The sequence below is a fragment of the Babylonia areolata genome, chromosome 2, assembly GCF_041734735.1.
Source record: "Babylonia areolata isolate BAREFJ2019XMU chromosome 2, ASM4173473v1, whole genome shotgun sequence".
Taxonomy (NCBI): Eukaryota; Metazoa; Mollusca; class Gastropoda; order Neogastropoda; family Buccinidae; genus Babylonia; species Babylonia areolata.
In genome coordinates, this window is record NC_134877.1 from 20,376,746 (window position 1) to 20,398,005 (window position 21,260).

General features: G+C 43.5%; 1 protein-coding gene across 1 annotated transcript in view; it reads right to left on the reverse strand.

Annotated features, from left to right (window-relative positions):
- Positions 1–11,479: 11,479 nt before the first annotated feature.
- Positions 11,480–21,260, reverse strand: part of LOC143279343 (uncharacterized) — a 45,574-nt gene continuing 35,793 nt past the window's right edge. The window contains exons 6-8 of the mRNA XM_076583363.1: positions 15,726–15,989; positions 14,354–14,433; positions 11,480–12,136 (exon numbers count right to left, since the gene is read on the reverse strand). Of these exons, the coding sequence (XP_076439478.1) occupies positions 12,014–12,136; positions 14,354–14,433; positions 15,726–15,989 (467 nt within the window). The 3' untranslated portion in view covers positions 11,480–12,013. The remainder of the gene's footprint in view (positions 12,137–14,353; positions 14,434–15,725; positions 15,990–21,260) is intronic.

Genomic DNA, 21,260 nt, shown 5'->3' on the forward strand with positions numbered 1-21,260 from the left:
CCTTGATCGACTTTCGTACTGTAAAAAGGTCACAAGTCTCGATATTTTCTTACGATTTTTTGTGCAAATTTGTGTAATGATAGTCGTGTTCGACTATGACCACCAGAACAGCAGAGGAGGTAACTGCTGTCCCAGCTATCTGGGGTAGAATTTGATTATAGTAGAGAGTGTCTTGCCCAAGTTTCATCCCCACTCTCTGTGTATGACTCTCAAACTAGGAGGTAAAACCGCACTGGCTCTTAGCGCTGCATCTTTGGGGGCTAGTTGCCCTGTGGGAATCAGCCCAAGCATCCCCAGTACCGACAGTGCAAATTTAATTATTGAAAAAACAAAACAAAAAAACCCATATTTTTCGTCACGGTTGTGCAAATTCTCAGTCATTGAGAAGAACGCTTTTCGCTCTTTTTCCTAAATGACATTGAAATCGATTTTGAATGGTGGAGACATACCTTGTTTTAGAGTTAAGTGAGGATAATGACATGTGGGCACAATGGCACGTGGACACAACCGCATGTTGTACCTACTCAATGGACCTGATTTTGTTTTTGTTTTTTTTACCTTGAGTAAGATTTTATCACTCTCCCTCTCCCTGCCTTCTCCACTGCATTTCCAGACCTTTTAAAGCGGGCATGCATGTGTGTGTGTGTGTGTGTGTGTGTGTGTGCGTTCGCGCGTGTGTCTGTATTTTTGCACTTGAGTGCGCGCGTGATTTTGTCTACACGTAAGAATGTGTGCACGTGTCATAGGTGTGTCATGTTCCCGTGTTGCCTGCAAGTGATGGTCTAGAGGTAACGCGTCCGCCTAGGAAGCGAGAGAATCTGAGCGCGCTGGTTCGAATCACGATTCAGCCCCTGATATTTTCTCCTCCTCCACTAGACCTTGATTGGTGGTCTGGACGCTAGTCATTCGAATGAGACGATAAACCCAGGTCCTGTGTGCAGCATGCACTTAGCGCACGTAAATGAACCCACGGCAACAAAAGGGTTGTTCCTGGCAAAATTGTGTAGAAAAATCCACTTCAATAGGAAAAACAAATAAAACTGCACGCAGGAAAAAATACAAAAAAATGGGTGGCGCTGTAGTGAATTTCACACAGAGAAATCTGTTGTGATAACAAGAAATACAAATACTGTTTGCTAAACAACAGATCGTTGTGTGTGTCAACGAATGTCTCAGCAGCACAACACATCAAAGATAGAGTTTGCTCCCCCAACTTTTTACACTCCATCCATCCCCAGCCCTCTCCTATCATGACATTTCTGTCATCCAATAACTTCACAAATAAGGACGTGGAAAAGGCCATTTGGTAATGTCCCGTTTTGGTATCCTCAATTCTGGAAAGCCATTAAAACGAAAAAAGATCCTGCATTTTTAATGCAGGCATATAAGAAATGACATGCTGCGTGTAAACGATGCATTTGTTCACGAACTGGGCACAACACCACATGAAATGACCCTGAATACTCACTGACACTTGTCTCAAGCCTCCACATTTCTGTTCACCTTTGCATGGTTTGCGGGGCCAAAATGGAAAGAGAGGCTCTCTGGGGTTGTATTCAAGACAAAAATCATTTTACCTTCAGGTAAAGTTACCTTGGACATGGTGGGGACCCGACCCGTGGGTACAGTTTAACGTGAAGGTAAAGTTGTCTTTGTACTCAAGACAGGCGTGGTGCCCTCAGGCAGCTAACCCATTGTCTGTACTTCAAAATCCCGGTGATTCCCCTCTGTGGACGCTCTTTTACTTCTCACTGCACCACAGTTCAGAGCACTGTCAAGAGAGTTCACAAAACACGGGCTATCCGCAAAACACGCCTGTTTTCCCTCAGCAAAAACAACCCCACAAAAGGAGCCGCCATGTTTACATTTGCTTCGTGGGCAGTCACCCTTGGCAGGCAGAAAGGGCAAATTTGTCTCTGGGTTGGAAACCCGTTGGTAGACTCGAGTGTTCCTGATACCAGATACTGCTTACCCTCGGGCAGTTTGCCTTGCCTCAGGTAATTTGCCCGCAGGTACAGCTTTACCCCGCAGGCACGATGGTCTCTTGAAAACGGCCCCATGATTGGTACAGACTGTGACTGCAGACCATTTTTCGAACTTGACAAGATTGCTGCACGTTAGCTTGGCGACTGAATCTGTATACAAAATGAGTGTAACTGCCCTAAAAGACAGAATTGAAAACCACTGAAAATAGGTTACAAAATCGATTCATGGTAATATCATTTCATCATTGCATAAAAATTACCATGAAGACAAGTTCCCTGAATTCAAGATACAAAAACAGTACTTCGTGATATTCTTAATACGGATATCAAGTTTTCTCAGCTTCACTCCCAACTTGAAATCAAGAGCATGGCATAAATGGCATGCAGTGTGAATTCCACCTTTGCAGTCAAGAGTCAGGTTTGAACATACAGGAAATGACCCACGACCTGTAGGAGGCATTGACCAATCAACGTGCTCCGCTGTGTCAATCCCGACAGACAAGGGATTTTCGAATTGAATGTGCATTTTCTGCTTCTTCAGCATTGGTCTCTTGTTCAGAAGTTTGGCTGAACATTTTAGCGCATCCACTTTTGCTCTTTTTTCAGTAATGTCTGCAGGCTACGTCTGTTTCGTCTTTCATTGCACGTCTGTTGTCTCATTTTAGGCGTGTACAAAATTAGCCCACGCGGCTTTTAGGCTTTTTTATTTAATAAAAAAAAACCCCAAACATTTATGACATTTATTCACTGAAAAAAAGGTATTGTATTATCCTTTTTGTCACAACAGATTTCTCTGTGTGAAATTCGGGCTGCTCTCCCCAGGGAGAACGCGTCGCTACACTGAGAGCGCCACCCTTTTTTTTTTTTTCTTTGTGTGTGTGTGTGTGTGTGTGTGTGTGTATTTTTTTTCCTGCATGCAGTTTTTTTCCTATCGAAGTGGATTTTTCTGCAGTATTTTGCCAGGGGCAACCCTTTTGTTGCCGTGGGTTCTTTTACGTGCACTAAGTGCATGCTGCACACAGGACCTCGGTTTATTGTCACCCGAATGATAACAGCAACACGACAAATCACAAGAGCTAAACAAACGCAAAAACAAGACATTCAAAATGGGGAAATCCAAGGGGAAAGATTTGTCAGAAGAAGGCTTTTTGACTTCGTTCTTTTGCTTAACTCTCTCCATACGAACGGCGAAAGAGACGACGTTAACAGCGTTTCACCCCAATAACCACCATCAAAATATTACCAGCGGAAGGCTCTTACACTGAAGAGGTGAATGTTGACAAAGAACAACACAATTCTGACGACGGAAGCTAAAGGTTGGGTCATTGAGACACCCACTGGACATCCGAGGGGTCTGTGTAGAGGAGAAGAGAGGACTGGCCGTACTGAGTGAGTTAACATTAGTTACGCTGTCAGGATTGAGTTCTTTTCCCTCGTAGACCTTTTTCCATTTTCTCTTTTTTTTTTCTTTTTTTTTTCATTAAAAACAACACTTTTTTCTTCCTCCTGTTTCTGTTATACATTTCTTTCGTTCTCTGGAATATCGAGGAAACACTTGGAGTGTGCAAAAAATATTGGCCAGATGTACACATCTCATGGCATGTATAATGTAAACATTGACAAGTGCAAACTGTTTAGAAGACAATTTTGTGTTTGTGCACACTACACTGCGAGAACAATAGAATTTCAAAATTACAGCTTTCGGAAATGACAAATTGATGCAGACAATCATTACTGTCAAGAAACAACCATCCTTCTGTGGTTCATGCTGCATACATGTGTGTGTGTGTGTGTGTGTGTGTGTTTGAGTGTGTGTGTGTGTGTGTGTGTGTGTGTGTGTGTGAGTGAGTGTGTGTGTGTGTGTGTGTGTGTGTGTTTTGTTTTTTTGGGGTTTTTTTTGGTGTGTGTGTGTGTGTGTTTCTCTCTCTCTCTCTGTGTGTGTGTGTGTGTGTGTGTGTAGCCAGATAATACAGAGCGAAAGACAAACTGACAGTTCACTCAAAATCAGATCTTCCGGCTTTATTGTCAGAGCATTTTTCATGTACAGACGAAAAGTACAATTCATATTTAGAAAATGCAATTCATAGAATCAGAAAAAAAAACCCGAAACAAAGACAACGACAAAAGGTGCAGGGGGCGGGGAAAGCGGGCAGGGGTGAGGGGAGAGGGGAAAGCGGGGAAGGGGGGAGGGGGGCAATGCATAACGCATCCAACACTCACTGCATCATGCACAATATAGGAATATTATCAATATACACCGGCACTTGGCAACATTCAAATCGGACATGGTAAAACGATGAAAAAAGAAAGACGCAAAGAGAGAGAGAGAGAGAGAGAGAGAGAGAGAGAGAGAGAGAGAGAGAGAGATTCTGCAATTTCCATCAGTACTTCTGTCAGAAATGGACCCTTTCCTGTCTTGTGATATATCTTTTTTACTTTATGAACCTCGGACAATGCTGCTGAACATCGGCGATTCAAATCGCCAGGTTTCCGCTCTATTCGCTTTCTATCAGAATGAATATTTCGGAAACAATTGCGATACTGCCGCTTATAGTTCTGCTGACCACGCAAGTCTCTATCAAGACTGCCCAATTAAAGAAAAAAAATTCATTCGCGTAAAATACAAAACTGTCACACACAAAAAACAACAACAACATGCAAAAAAGCACAGTGCATGAAAAATTATATTAACCATTAAGCTCCATCAGGCAAATAAGACAAGGCCGTGTTGGAGACATCAGCCCTTCTGCTTAACCCATCACCCCCCGATGACAAAAAAGGGACCAAAGATACTTCATCAAAGCCACGCAAAAATACACACAAAAGACATGCAGACAAATAACACTGCACAATGGACAGTTAGTGTCCTTCACAGGGTTTACAACTTCACGACGTAATCAGCCAGAGCAAAACAGCGCAGACAGGTCACGATAGCCTGCAGAAAAGATAGAAGAGGGAACAGACTGGGAAGGCACAAAAAGCAGACAATAGTGAAGGGAAAAAAAGGCAAAGGAAGCAATAGAAAAGGTGACATTTCTAACACAGAATTTCAAGAAGATGGGCATGCTGTTTATACTGAAGGAACCTCGGCATCCTACGGGGTCATCCCTTGGACAATCCGGATGTCCAGTCTTCAAGGTAGCAGTCTGTCTTGTATCCGTAATTTTTGCTTTGTTTGAAACAGTCCTTGCAGTCAATGACACTTCTTATTTCGTTTTGTAATCTACCGACGTTTAACTGACAAAACAACTGTCCTCACGTTTAGCTTAATCCCGCAGGCAATTGTTCTTTATTTTGATAAATATTCTCCGAGAGTTCAAACACTTAAAACGAATGCTTGAACCATTCAAGGTAGATAAGGAAAGAGTGATTTCAAGGACAAAGAAAGAAGAAAGAAGAAATAAAACACACTTCAAAGGGATGCTTCGTATATACACATATTTCACAGTCTACTGTGCATAGTCAGCACATCGACTGAAATAATGAACGCCACGAAAGGCGTTCCATCTATATACATACCTTACATATTCATAACTTAGAGGGAAAATAAATATCGCCAGTACAAGACGAGAACATGGATGCCATGTAACAGGGGAGGAATTCCTTTGATGGGTCCCCCATTCATCAAAAATGCATACTTTTCAACTCCTTTCGACGGGTTGAGAGACAGGAGGAGTTGGGGAGGTGAAGGGGGATCAGGGAGTGGGGGCTGGGGAGTGGGCGGGGCAGACAGAGAGAGAGAGAGAGAGAGAGAGAGAGAGAGAGAGAGAGAGAGAGATATTTTCCTTGTATATGATTGAAACGATTGTCGCCTGAAGTTTATGTGCTTTTCAAAAGGCTTATGGTTATGGTTAGATCACCTAACATTGTCACTGCTGCACTGAAGTATGTGTTCTTGACTGTATTGTGATATCATGATAAACCGAAATGGATAACATATGCATGTTCGTAATTTATTTGTCAATAAGAAGGTATTGCAATTGTTAAGAAATCATGCTTTTAATTATCGGGAATAATAGGAAGAAATAATAGGAAGAACATAATTCAATCAGGAAAAATGGTATGTACACGAGAGTTGAATGGCTGAAGCAAAGTACATACAACTTATATAAAACTGTAATTTAAAAAAGAGGGGGGAAGAACAGTACTGTACATCCACACGCAAGCGTGCATGAGGATGTAGTATATAATTTCAGCATTCACTGAACATATTTACTGACCTCTTTCAAAAGACAGTGAGTGCACATTCATTACACACTGCTTTAAGAGCGGACAGCAATGGCCGGACCAGCAACACAAAAGAACGGAACAAATACTCGGGTGTTCACAACAATACCAACATAGCTATCCTTCAACACAACATTCCATCGATAAGATATTCAACTGCACCACTAGGACAGACACACACTGAGCCATGTCGAGGGTGCTAGTCGTTCTGCCCAGTCAAATACATCAAGAAAACATGTAACAATACATGAAAGTAAAGTACAAATACATTTAGCAGTCACACACATCCAGAAAATGACCATGGAAGCAAATAACAAAATAGAAGGGTTAGCGAGTACCAAGCACTGGGTTTAAACTACCACTGCTCATATCCGTCAAAGTACAGCAGTTTAGCTGCAAGGGGTACTCCCGGAGACGAAAACGTGAATGCACCAGTGGGCAGAAAACAGCGAGGGCAGCAAGATGTTCACACACACACACACACACACACACACACAAGAACATGATAAATGCATGCGAATGATATACAATGTCCATACCGCCTTTTAAATCTTATATTCGTGTGGTTGTAGCAGTTCTCTAAATCAAGATAAACTGTGAACAATGTGATATGACTGATAACCCCACCCCATCCCACCACCACTCTCCAGTCATACATTTTCTTATCTAACCTTCTAAAAGGGAATAGAAATAAGCCAAAGGAAGAATATAATTTGTGCATACTCGTTCCTTTCGCGCATGCGAACAATGGAAACCATGTACCCAGTACTGCTTCGACCAACAAAGTACAGGCGCCATTTCTGAGCGCTTTTTCCCACTGACTGCAGTCCTGCCCACACTGACTTCCGGTCTGAAAAACACGACCTTAAAGGCGAGTACCAAAAGGTCGTTAAACCCGGTCTGAAAAACGCTACTCTAAAGGCCAGTACCAAAAGGTCGTTAAACCCGGTCTGAAAAACGCTACTCTAAAGGCCAGTACCAAAAGGTCGTTAAACCCGGTCTGAAAAACGCTACTCTAAAGGCCAGTACCAAAAGGTCGTTAGACCAAGTCTGAAAAACGCAACCTTAAGGTTTGTGCCAAAAGGTCGTTAGAACAGACTGTACACCCCTTTCGCATTTTCCCAGCTGGTTTGGGGTGTGCATGAAATTAACTCCGCCAACTATAAAACAATTGATGCGAAGTTTCTGCTGCATAATGCAAATGAGTACAACCAAACCGATCATGAAATAAAAGCCTTGTTCACAATGAAGCCTCTTCGGCAAAACCACACTGGTGGATACGGGTCAGCCGCTTGGTCAAACACTTAAAGGTCGTTTTGATGTTTCAGTCAACTTCAGAGCATTAAAAGTCTGTTACAAAGCTTCTTGTTACAGGGGATATAACACAAAGGACAACAACTTGAAGCTGAGCTCAGACATCCGTTTACAAGATATTCCAAAATAACATCCGGTTTAACCGGAAGCTCACCACCACCACCCTCTAATCCACACCCTCTCTCCCCCATCCTCCTCTCTCCCCTCCTCTACACCCCTCCTCTTTACTTTTTAAACCATACTTTATTTTTTGTCCGATTTGGCGGAAACTGTTCAGACAGACATATTATTTTCTTTCACGACGGAAATAGGCCAGACAGGAGAAAAGGAAAACATGCAAATTGCAGGAAGGATCCGAAACATGGTAAACGTGTGCCCACACCATACACATTGCATATGATTATGTACCCCTTATTTTTGACAAATGAAGCAAAATAACGGTCGAGCCAGGTTTAACAAGACTGGAGAATGCATGCCAGTGCACACTTGAACAAATTTAGCCATGATAAAACCGGTATGAATTTTTTAATTTTCAAAATTTTCACTGATCCGACTCCAGTCACTCTGTACATTTTTTTAAAAGCTATTTGTACGTTTTTTTCTGTTTTGTTTATTCATTTATTCATTCATCTCTTCATTTTAATTGTCATTTCTTTTATTCTGAGTTTCTGCTTGAAACTGCATTTTCATACATTCATTTATGTTTTCGTTATTTACTGAAAGGTCTCCCAGCATGCACCGGAACGTCCCCCAGGCTAGAGCTAATTCGGGCTAAAATCCACAACGATGAAACTGAAGTATAATCAACAAACACCAAGATGAAGAAGAAGAAAGACACAGAGACAGCGAGTCCTCACAACACCAAAAACCATACTGTCAACAAACAGCAGTCATCAAAGTTCTCTCACACGAACGAAGTAACAACAGCCGACGAGACAGAGACAAAATGAGAGAGAGAGAGCGCGAGGATAGGGGGGAGGGTGGTGGAGGGCAGGGGGGGAGGGGGAGAGTACGGGGGGTAGAACAGAGAAAGAGAAACACTGGGAGATTCGGACAGACAAAGGAAAGACAGTTAAAGGCAGAAAGAGAGGGAGACAGACAGACAGAGACAGACATGTAAAGTCTATTTGTGGGGTAAACTACTTGAGTTCGTTAGAAACAGGACATAGCGGCCACGAAGAAATGGCCAAAACAACAACAACGGGAGGAGCTCAATACATTAACCACAATTCCCCTTAACTTGTTTTACCAATGTGACCAGTACTATTGAAGGAAAACGGAAACAAATAGAGCAAACCTCATCTTTCCTCATTTCTCTATTTCACACACACACAGACACACACCATCTCTTCACAACAATAGAATGAATGAATCGGTACATAGAAGAAGAACCAGGAACTGCATTCATGCACCTCATGTACCTCTAAGTGTAAGCGTATGTTAAGCTTCAACACAGGCATTGTTTTATTGATATCACAAAAACAAACAGTAATCCAAGCTTGTATTGAGTACCTAGAAATGCTTACATAAACAATCCAGCATCGCAAGAGGCGAAACTTGAACAAGATTTTGATTTTATATCTTCGGTTTCGAAAATTTGCGATTTTACAGACCTATACTTCAAACAAACCAAAGACGCATTATTAGAAGCTACACATATGACATCAGTTTTGTAAGTGGAAAGATACCCACACTGATGATAGAGCATTCACACTTCCAACGAAAATACCGCGTTAACCCCTTCACTGCCAAACTCACATTTATGCAGCAGCTAGGTAGCGGACCCTTGTCACTGAAGGGTGACCAGATCATGGGTCTGTTATCCATGAACCTACAGCTCTTTATGTTCGGTGGTAGTATAGGTCATCATTTCTATACATCACAGGGGGAATCCCCAGCTGTTATTAGACACCATATTTTCTGTGTTTATAGCACAGGGGAATTTTTCACTCTAAATTGACTGGCAGTGAAAGGGTTTAAAGTACATGGTATGAGAATTCTGCGATAAATGTATAATGCAAAGCACAAAATTCACACACACACACACACACACACACACACACACACACACACACACACACACACACACATATATATATATATATATCTTGTGTCTGGGGAAAAACGGGTTCAAATGCCTTCAGATACAAAACAAAAATTGAAGACACAAATAAAAACCGGAAGCGTGGAAGAAGATTCCGCTCTGAATGACGGGCATTAAAACAGTTCCAAGGGAAAAACAACAACAACAATGTTTCTCTATTTCCCACCTACCTGGAATATATATCTTAAAATAATTTCTAAACATGATGCTGGACGTGACGACGAAAAGAGCGGGGATGGACAGAAAGGGGGGGGGGGGGAGAGGGGAGAGGGAGAGGGAATTAATTCTATTTCCGGAGGGTAGCAGAATAAGCAAACAATGCTTTTTTTTCATCTAAACCTCAAAGTCGGAAAATGAAACAGAAATAGAAAAAAAAGAGATCTAAGCAAAAGAATTAACAACAAAAAAAAAAAACACACCAAAAAACCCCCAACAACAACAACATGGGTACATCTGATTTCCAACAACATTCTCGTCCTTTAATTTTGTGTAAGATTAAAAGAAAAAAGAACACATTCAATTACAAGGGTGGAATTGTAACCATTCATTCTTGTATTAAACAGAAAGAACTAGTAAAATACGACCTTTTAAATTCTGATGTATAGGGAATTTTCTGGCATCTTGAACATAAAAAAAATGATTTTATAAACAGAAAGCATTGTAATGACCTCACAGAGAAATCACATTGGTCGTCTGGAACTTTTAATAATAGGAATAAACAAAGATACAAACAAATAATCAGATAAGCAAAAAGATTTCAGAATGAATATAGTACAAAGAGGCTAAACTCTCTGTTACTCTCAGTTCCAAAATATGCATTGCAAAGTAAGTTCTCAACTCAAAATTTGTCTCCATCTGTCTTTCTCTATCTCACCACACACACACACACACACACACACACACACACACACACGTTCCGTCTCTCCTGATACACTTATGCATGAGGTATGCAAAATGAATATACTTCGTGATTTAAACCCTACTCCTTTACCGCGAGCTCGCATTCCTGATTTTTTGATGTGTCAGACGTGCATTGTTTATGTGTCACGTGGACTGGTGAACATGTGGGTGATAGATGAGATGGTGTGGAGAGAGAGAGAGAGAGAGAGAGAGAGACAGACAGACAGACAGACAGACAGAGAGACTAGAGGAGGAGATTAAAGGAAGAGGGGAGAACGAGAGAGAGACAGAGACAGACAAAATCAGAAGGCTCACAAAGTACATCAGTTTACGAATATTGTAAAAGAAAAACAAAGCATTGAACATGAACAGTCACAACTGTCTCCCCTTCCCACTGACCGCAAGCTGTAACACCCCCCACCCCCTCCCTCTCTCTCTCCTCCCCATCCCTCTCCTCCTCCCATGATAAAACCAACCAACGAAAAACAAGATACGCTATCACGTGATCACATCACGCCATTTTTTTTTCCCCCGCCCTGTTTTTTTGTTTGTACCACATTTCTTTGTCTCCTGTTTCTCCACTTCCAAAATGGCGCCTGCCGCATTTTTGGTCGTCTGGGTGATCCGTCAGCCCGTCTGGGTGATCCGTCATGTGTCTGATCAAACAGTGTCGCCTGTCAGCCACGACAGGTAAGAATGCAGCCCGCACTTCAACAGTGCCCGCCTCCCTCTCTGCGCGCACATGCTGTCATGGCGACGTCCCCAAAATGTCTTGGACCCCATTGTTGTTTTGCCTCATTTTCAGGGGCTGGGGGTGGGGGTGGGGGGGCGAGGGGATGCAGGTGGGCGGAAGACAGTTAAGGCGACTTCCACGTTCCTTTGCCCCCCCCCCCCCCCCACCCCCCAACCTTCCCCCTCTTTTCTCCCCCCCATCCTCCTCCTCCTTCCACCCTCATGTACCCGGAAAGTGGGACTGCGGTGAAGGCTCTTCATAAATCGTTCGTGACAAACTGTTTTTGAAAAAAAAAAGAAAAAAAAAGTTAGAAACGAATGGTCCTTATTTCCTCCTCGGGGAATTTACTGAAAGTCTGTCTGAATCGCACTGTTCATCATGCAGTCCACCACAAAGGCCAGTTCAGGTTTCATTATTCGTCTGCAGATTCAGTTGAACGTCAGCACGTGCTGTGAGCGAATGTGTGCATATGAGTACCTACTCACGAACAACAACAGCACGCTGTGCCGTCGTGCATGCGTGTGCACGCTCACATGTGAGTTTCTGTGCGCACGCGCGCGTAAACGTTTCAGAACACGCTGGACTTCCTCGCAGAATCAAAGCAAATCGTGTTCACAGACAAGGTGACACTCCAAAGGGGTGATGGGGTGGAGGGAGGGAGGGGTGGGGGTGGGTAGGAGGACCAGGGGGGGTGGGGGGGCGACTTGCTGCTGATGACACAGGCGCTGGCGGCACAAGTGCTCTACAAACTCAGCAGCCGCAGGCCACGATACGGGTGAAGGGCAGGATCCGATGCCGGGTGGATCCATCCTGGAGGCGGTACAGCCCCGGCACGGCTTCAGTCTTGGGGGCCGAGCAGGCTCTGGGTGTGCACTGCCCACAGCAACAACAACCCACCCTGTACTTTTCACAATGTCACGTAGAGTGATGGCTCAGAGGTCACGCATCCGCCCAGGCAGCGAGAGAATCTGAGCACACTGGTTCGAATCCCGGCATAGTCGCCAGTATTTTCTCCCCTTCCACTAGACCTTGAGTGGTGGTCTGGACGCTAGTCATGCGGATGAGACGATTAGCCGAGGTCCCGTGTGCAGTATGCATTTAGCGCACGTAAAAGAACCCACGGCAACAAGAGGGTTGTCCCTGGGCAAAATTCAGTAGAAAAATCCACTTCCATAGAAAACAAATAAAAAAACTGCATGCAGGAAAAAAAATACAAAAAATGTGTGGTGCTCTCAGTGTAGCGATGTGCTCTCTATAAAGAGAGCAGCTCGAATTTCACACAGAGAAATCTGTTGTGACAAAAAGAGCAATTCAATAATATAATACAATACTGTCACCACTCGGAGAAAGCTGCCTCGTGACTCTTAACTAATGGACGATCATAATTCACATCTTTGTTTCAATTACAAGCATATGAAGGAGAAACAGCAGGAACAGATAGAGGAGGAAGAGAGTAAGGAGAAGGAGGGGCATCTAGGAGGAAGAGAGTAAGGAGAAGGAGGGGCATATAGGAGGAAGAGAGTAAGGAGAAGGAGGGGCATCTAGGAGGAAGAGAGTAAGGAGAAGGAGGGGCATATAGGAGGAAGAGAGTAAGGAGAAGGAGGGGCATATAGGAGGAAGAGAGTAAGGAGAAGGAGGGGCATCTAGGAGGAAGAGAGTAAGGAGAAGGAGGGGCATCTAGGAGGAAGAGAGTAAGGAGAAGGAGGGGCATCTAGGAGGAAGAGAGTAAGGAGAAGGAGGGGCATCTAGGAGGAAGAGAGTAAGGAGAAGGAGGGGAGAAGGAGGGGCATCTAGGAGGAAGAGAGTAAGGAGAAGGAGGGGCATCTAGGAGGAAGAGAGTAAGGAGAAGGAGGGGCATATGAAGGAGAAGCAGGAGGAAGAGATAGCGGAGGAAGAGAGTAAGGAGACGGAGGAGCATATGAAGGAGAAACAGGAGAAAGATAGAGGAGGCGGAGGAGGAGAGGAAGATGAAGAAGAAGAACCATGTTTTGGAATAACTGATACGAGGGACAGAACCCATTGTTCTAAACCTAGATCGGTGGCTCATTGGCCAGGAAAGCTGAAGCCAACTGGACGCCATTCTAAGACTCGTATCAAGCTGTCAGTCCGTTGAGAAGTCGTCTGCTGACTGGTGGTAGTTTCTGAGCTGTAACAATTTATCTTCGGTGAAATGGTGTTGTGCTTGCCCCCACGACATGCCAAATGTTGTGTCTCGATTGATATCTGCCAATAGTTTATTTACCAAAGTTAATAAAGAAAAACAGTGTAGTTACACGTATCGCAAGCTTGCCGTGGAGGCACACATACAGGAACGTCAGCATTAGCGCCGCGAGCAAGTGAAAGCTTGCCGTGAAGCAGTCAACGTAGCCAGCTGAGTGCTCGGCTACATATATGAAGTTACCGCTTCTCGCTGTCCTGACGCGAGTAGCAAAATGGCTGATTGAATACTTCCGCTGGCTTTAGTTAGCAAAGGGGCTCAAAGAAGGCATGCGATATCCACTTATTTTTACCTCAGTGGTCAGATCCTCTCCCAAGACAGCGTGAAGACAGAAAGACAAAGGGTGGATGAGGAGAAAGCGGGGACAGAGAGAGAGAGATAACGGAGAGACAGACAGAGAATGAATGATTGGACCAATGGATTTTGTGTACAGAGGGTAGAATAAGCTTTCAATGCTTTTTTTCTTCTTCTTCGAGCCCTTGAAAGAAGGGGGGAGGGGAATACAACATCACAAGAGAACAGGAAGAAAGGAGAAAAAATCTTTGGATTAAAATCAGCACAGACAGACAGAGAGAGAGAGAGGGGAGAGAGAGACAGGTGAAGAGAAGCAGACAGTGGGATGGCAGCCCTCAAAAGGAGGAGAGGGGGGGGGGGAATCAATCAAAAGAGAACAGGAAGAAAGGAGAAAAAAAATCTTTGAATTAAAATCAGCACACACACGCAGAGAAAGAGAGGGGAGGGAGCGACAGGTGAAGAGGAGACAGTGAGGGGGGGGGTGGGGTGGGGTGGGGGTTGTGAGGGGGGGGGGCAGAAAGAGGGAAGGACGTGTCAGACAGAGAAGAAGAGAGAAGAAGAGACATGTACACACATACCTGGCCGTCAGCGGCGCAGTCCCAGCACTGCGACGGGCAGACGCGTGAAATGAACGATCTGGGCTCCTCCACGTCAGGGTCTGAAAACCAGAAAACCAGGCCATCACTGTCTTCATTCATCCCACCCACCCCTACTCCCCACCCTTCCGTCCATCTGCCTGTCAATCTGTCCATCCATTCTTCACTTCACTTTCGTTTTTCATCCATCAGGTTTTGGATAACGTTGGTGTGGTCTTTGTATATGGAGTGATGGCCTAGAGGTAACTCGTCCGCCTAGGAAGCGAGAGAATCGGAGCGTGCTGGTTCGAATCATGGCTCAGCCGCCGATATTTTCTCCCCCCTCCACTAGACTTTGAGTGGTGGTCTGGACGCTAGTCATTCGGATGAGACGTTAAACCGAGGTCCCGTGTACAGCATGCACTCAGGGCACGTAAAAGAACCCACGGCAACAAAAGGGTTGTTCCTGGCAAAATTCTGCAGAAAAATCCACTTCGATAGGAAAAACAAATAAAACTGCACGCAGGAAAAAAATACAAAAAAAATGGGTGGCGCTGTAGTGTAGCGACGCGCTCTCCTGGGGAGAGCAGCCTGAATTTCACAAAGATAATATGTTGTGATAAAAAAAGAAATACAAATACAAAATCGGGCCAAGATCGGTAGCACAGGTGAGTCACCTGTTGTCCGTCTCCGTTCCTTTCTTTTCATTCATCTATGCGTGAGTGATGTTTTTAAAAACTTTTAATTCACGGTTTCCTTTCTTCCTTTCCTTTCTTGCAGATACAATTATGTTTAACACATTCTTTCCTTATTTTTTGTGTGCATAATTATGTAATCTCACGATTACGTTGGATTCGTATTATAGTCTGAATTCACAGTTCTACAATACACTCCGGAGCTTCATGCAAAAACCATGTTGTTCAGAGAAGTGTAACAACTTTTTGGAATGTGATCAAAGTGTTTAATCTGATTTAAAAACACCTTTATACCTCATTTATCCTTTCCGTTAAAAGAAACACTTAAACCATCCCATGATAATTCCTAGATCCTCTTTAAAAAAAAAAAGAAAAAAGAAAGAAAGAAGAAGCTGCATGAAAGAGTGAGAGAAAAAGGGGGGCGGGTGGGGAGGGGGAGGGACCGGTATTTGGGAAGGGGAGAGAGAGAGAAAAAAAGGAGGGAGGGACAGAGATAGAGGTGGGTGAAGATGGGGGGGGGAGGAAAGGGGAAGAGGAAGTGGAATCCATGAATGGGGTGAGAGAGGTAAAAACAAACAAACAACAAAAAACGAAAGGCGAAAAAGGAGTGTGGGACACACACACACACACACACACACACACACACACACACACACACACACACACACACACACACATACCCGTGATATTAACCACCACCTCCTGGCCCTCACAAGAGGGGCGAGGCAGGACGGCCAGTGACGTGGACAGGTCCTGGTGACGTGGTGGTGACGCCGGCGGGTGACGCGTGTCATGACGTAAGGAACGCCTGGAGCGGGAAGAGGAGGAGGAGGACCTGGTGCGCAAGGCAACCAGGTCCACGTAGGGGAAGTTGTCACGGTAGCTGACGAAGTACGGCAGCCCGTGACTGTTGTCGCTACTGGAGCTCTCTCGGCATCCGATTTCTGTCCAGGGTACAAAAAAAAAAAGGGGTGGGGGGTGGGGGGTGGGGGGGTTAATTTATATTGTGCGTGCTTCTTCTATACACTTGCATCAAACACATGAACAAACGGCAGACAAAATCGTGCTGGAATTCGAGCAAGTACACTGAGATACGGATACATACTTTCACTCATACTGGCTCTCTTGTTCAAACAGTATTTATATATAAGTCCATGTTGGTCCTTTCGACAAGCTTCAAATGATCAGAAGCAGAAAAAAAAACTGTAAGATACGGCAAGTCTCCTTTGTGGAAATGCTTCTATGAGAACAATGATTCCATAATCATAACAATTATGATGCAACAGAGACGTTTTTGAGAATTGTACCAAAAACACAAAGCAGTATGATCGTCATGCTGGAAACCAAAATTCGCCTACTGATTTATTGCACAATAATTGATCAGCTGTTATCATCAGACGTATATGGAGAAGAAGCATTAGTACGCGCTATCATAAAAAGTCCAGGTCTTCGATCTCCGATTAGAAGGTGATTGTTAAATTTGTTATCGTGATGTCTTCCAAGATGATCACTGTGATGTTCATATCTTTTTGGACTCAAAACAATTCCAAAGTCACTTTAGATTCGCGGAAAGGATGAAAAACAAAGGTAAAACATACTGATGTAATTGTGAACACATACAGACAAAACAGACGCACACAGACACAGCACAAGGCGCGCAATCACACACACACACACACACACATACACGCACGCACACACGTACACACACACATACACACACGCACGCACGCACAAACGTACACACACACACACACACTATGAACCCCACGCACGCAAACAGGACCAAAAAACCCATCAAAGTAGGTCTGTCAATGAAGCAGTTCAAAATAGCCCAGAAGGGAAATTGGGAGATGACCTCGCTGATAACAAGAAACTGAACAACTCTGGAGATCAGATTTACAAGACACAGAAGATTTTCTATTACTGGAAAAAAAAGCCTAAAAAAGAGGAAGAAAAAAAAAAAACAGAAAAAAAACAGAAACACATTCGTTTCAGACAGTTGCACCTTATCGCGCGAAACAACGCTTACCTGTGTACAAGTTTAAGTTGTGATGCAGTTTTAACAAACGTTTGTTGTCAAAAGAGCGGAAGAGTGGAAGAGAGAATGCACAGACAATGAGAAAATCTGATAGACACCGGAGCTCTGTTGCAGGTTTTGAAAATTGAAAAAAAAAATCTCCGCCGTGTATCCACAGTACCAGCCTGTCATACCTTATCCATTACATAACAAAAGTACAGCCCCTTCCCAGTTTCCAGCCCAATCTACGGTATTAATTGTGATTCTGACACCGTCCTGTTCGTTTTAATCATGCGGGTAAAGCCAGGCCTTTTCTTTGAGACTGATGTGAGTGCATGTCGCTTCAACGCGAGCATTTTAAATCCAATTACAACGCGAGCATTATAAATCCAATTACAACGCGAGCATTATAAATCCAATTACAACGCCAGCATTATAAATCCAATTACAACGCGAGCATTATAAATCCAATTACAACGCCAGCATTATAAATCCAATTACAACGCGAGCATTATAAATCCAATTTCCTTACATTGTTAAAGGGTGCTTACTGTCAGCCTGGAGGAGGAAGAATGAAAGAGAACGGTCATACACGTAAAAGCCCACTCGTGTACGTACGAGTGAACGTGGGAGTTGCAGCTCACGAACGTAGAAGAAGAAGAAAGAGATAATGAAAGACAGAGGGACAGAGGGAGAATGAAAGAGAGGGAGAGGATGTGGGGAGAGGGAGAGAGTCGGAGAGAGAAAGAGAGGGATCACATTCAATATATTTCTTTTTATTCAACGGATTAAAACATTGCTGCAAAGAAACAAAGTATTCCACTCCCAACCAATGCTCTGTGCAAAGATAAAAAGAAATTAATTATTTTGGCACTACTGCACTGCTGTAGATCCCCACAAGTGACAAACTAGAGAGAGAGAAAGATGGAAAGAAATAGGGAAGGAAATGAAAGAATCAAGAAAGGCCTGACAGACGAAGAAGGAACAAGAACCAAACGAAAGAAACGGAAGAAAAACACAGACAGGCAGACAAAAAAGGAAGAAAAAAACAACAACCAAAAAACAGCTACAGAAACAGTCATCGTTAAACAAACAGAGTCCAAACATGTCCACAAAGGAAAGAAACAAAGGAAAAACAACCACACAGCCTCGGAACAAGTCGATCCACCCACATACCACGACACACACAAAAAAAATAAGGACGTCGCTAAAACCAAGTGGGGCTGGGTGACAAAAACAACCGTTGCATCAGACAAACACAATCGCGGTTTGCAGTGGTGAGGAAGAGTCAGAGACCATACCCCTCCCCTGCCTCCACCCTCCACGCCCCTCCCCCCAACTTCCATACTTCTCCTCCTCTTCACCGCCACCCACCCCCACACTTGCACAACAACACAAACAGGAAACCATTGGGGTCTGTGCTTTCTATGTGACTTGAAACGCCTTCCTTCCGCAGACTCCTTGAAGAACTGGGCTGTCCTCTGATCTTGAGGAGTTTTATTTATCCTCTCCTGTTTACACGTCTATCTTGTCTGTGGGTTTTGGTCCTTGCATCTATTGAAACTTGTATCCAGATAACTTGTTTTCAAAGAGAGAGACGGGGAATGCAGGAAAGTACAGACTTACATTGCACTGCATATGATGCACACTCTTCATGGTCTCGTCGTTTTTTTTTTTATTTTTTTTTTTTATCATAACTGAGACAGCGACTTCTTCCGAGAAGTTGAAAGTTATGTTTTGAAAGGGAGTTTTGGTCATAAAATGGAATATTGAGGGTTGGTGCGGGCGTAGGAGATAAACCAAAAAAAAAAGAAAAAAAGAGAGAGATAGAGATAGGATGGTGGTTAAAAATCAGAGTGTCCTCAGAGAGAGAAAGAGAGGGGGGGTGAGCTGGGGGGAGACAGAGAGAGAGAGAGAGGAGGAGGAGACAGAGAGAGAGGGGGGGCAGCTGGGGGTGGGGGAAGACAGAGAGAGAGAGAGAGAGAGGAGAGTGAGAGAGAAAGAGAGAGTTCAGTTTCGTTCCACCTTTAGCGCCCGCATCAGTTGGACTAGTAAACTGGAAAAAAAAAAAAAAACTAAATTTTTATTCGTCTTTTTTTTTTTTTTTTTTTTTTTTTTTGCTATTGCAATCTTTTTTTTCCCCTTGAATCGCTCGTGAGCTCAAAACTTCTTCGAGTGAACTTTTTCTCTTTTTGCTTTTTTTTGTTGTTGTTTTTCTACAACCCAGACAAACTGCGTTTACACATAAAACTGTGTGCTGGGATTTTAGTCTTTGGGTTTGAAAGCAAATCAGACGAAGAAAATTAAATTTCAAAGAAAAAAAATAAACGCCTCAGTTATCTTTGAAGAAAGACAAAGTAAAACAACTTCAAACCAAACGTTTTCAAACAGCTTGCATGCATGAAAAGAAGAGGTAGGCAAAAACACATATCCATAAAATTCTCCTGTCCAGTTCTCGTATATACCGTGTATATTCAAATGGCTTTTTAAAAAAAAATGAATTAAGTATCAATTTTTACGAACCCAGGTGTGGCCGTGTATGGGGGAATCTAAATGACGGGCGTGGCAGTAATGCCACTGAAACGGTGCAGATGATGGGGCAGCAAGAAAAAAAACAAAAAAACAAACAAAAAAACAACAAAAGAAAAAAAAAGTATCAATTATTACAGTGCTAATATGAACTAGAATTCAAACAGAAATCTCGATAGACACACGCGGTATGCAAGTGACTGTTTTGCAAACTGCTCATGTATTTCCTAATCTTCTCTCTTCATCGTCTCGTCAGCCAGGTTCTGTGTTGTGGAAATATGAAGTTTCGACTCTGCACTATAGTTTTAACAAAAGAGCAATGCTGCTGGCTTTTACAGGACAGACCTACACTTTGCAGCACTTGGCTGCACGTATCTGCTCATCGTAGGCTATCTGTATCACCCAGCCGTATCATGAAATACAGTCATCTTGTCTTTTTGAACTCATTTCCGATTATGGACCCAAAACAGAAAAAAATGGCTGACAATATTCCGATAAGAATTTCAATGTTCGTGTGGTTTCTGCCGGTGTTTTGATTGAAATGGCAGTTAAGCGAGTCTGTCTGTGATAAGAAAATTTAGGGAGAGCTGGACAGTACAAGGTCTTCAGAGAAGAAGCCCCCCTCAGTCAAGTGTTTCGCCCCTTAACTCCTTACGCTGAAAGGGGGCCGGGCCGCACCCAGGTCATGACTCCCGGATGCCCTTGTATTGCCGCCTTTTCTTCTTTTTCTTTTCCTGGTCCTCAGCAGGTTCGAACCCGCGCCTCCAGGGTGGTCGCCACTTCAGAACTGGCAGACGTTTTAACCACTGAGCCATCGTACGCCTAGTTTGAGTAGGGAACTTTACTTTCATTCCTCCTCGACCAGATCCTGCTGGAACTCTTTTCTGCTGCTTCTGCTATTGCCTTGAGAGCCCGTGTCCTCTCTCTGCCAGAAATCGACAGCTGTTTCATGAGGCTGTAGGCAGATGCGCCCACAAACCCTCTTGCACCAATCTCTATGGCGAGGACTTTGGCTTGGAAGCCAGATTCTTTTCAGGCTGCTGGCTAGACTAGCATACTTCTCGGTCTTGTAGATGTGGGCTTCCTCCATTCTGCTTTCGTATGGCACAGTGAGCTCAATCAGAATAGCTCGTTTCGTGTCTTTCATACATAAATATAAAATCGGAAGTAATTTTGGTACCTGAAAACAAAAATCCAACAGTGTTTGTTCACTCCAATGTGTCGAATAGACTGATGTCCTTCCTATAGGCTGCCTTTGCTAAGGGGGAATAACGCCCATTGTTCCAATTCGTGTCACCCCCCCTCCCAATCCCCACCTCCCAAAAACAATCTATAGACTTCACGCAAATGTAAGGACCACTTCATAAAAGCATGTATATTTTCATTAAATGTTAAAAAACAACAACAAACAAACAAAAAACAAAAACAAAAAACAAGAGACGATTTCAACAATGCAGACTGCACAATTTAAGGTCTACCACTGATCTCTCATTGAATACATTAACGGCTGTTTCAGGCACACGTTCTCATGAACAGGTCGACAGACGCGTTTGAAAAATCGATGTTTTTGCCAAAACATTACTGTTACTTAGTGAATTATACTGGACAACTGTGTTTTCCTGGTTTTTTGTTTGTTTGTTTGTTGTTGGGTTGTTGTTTTTTTTCC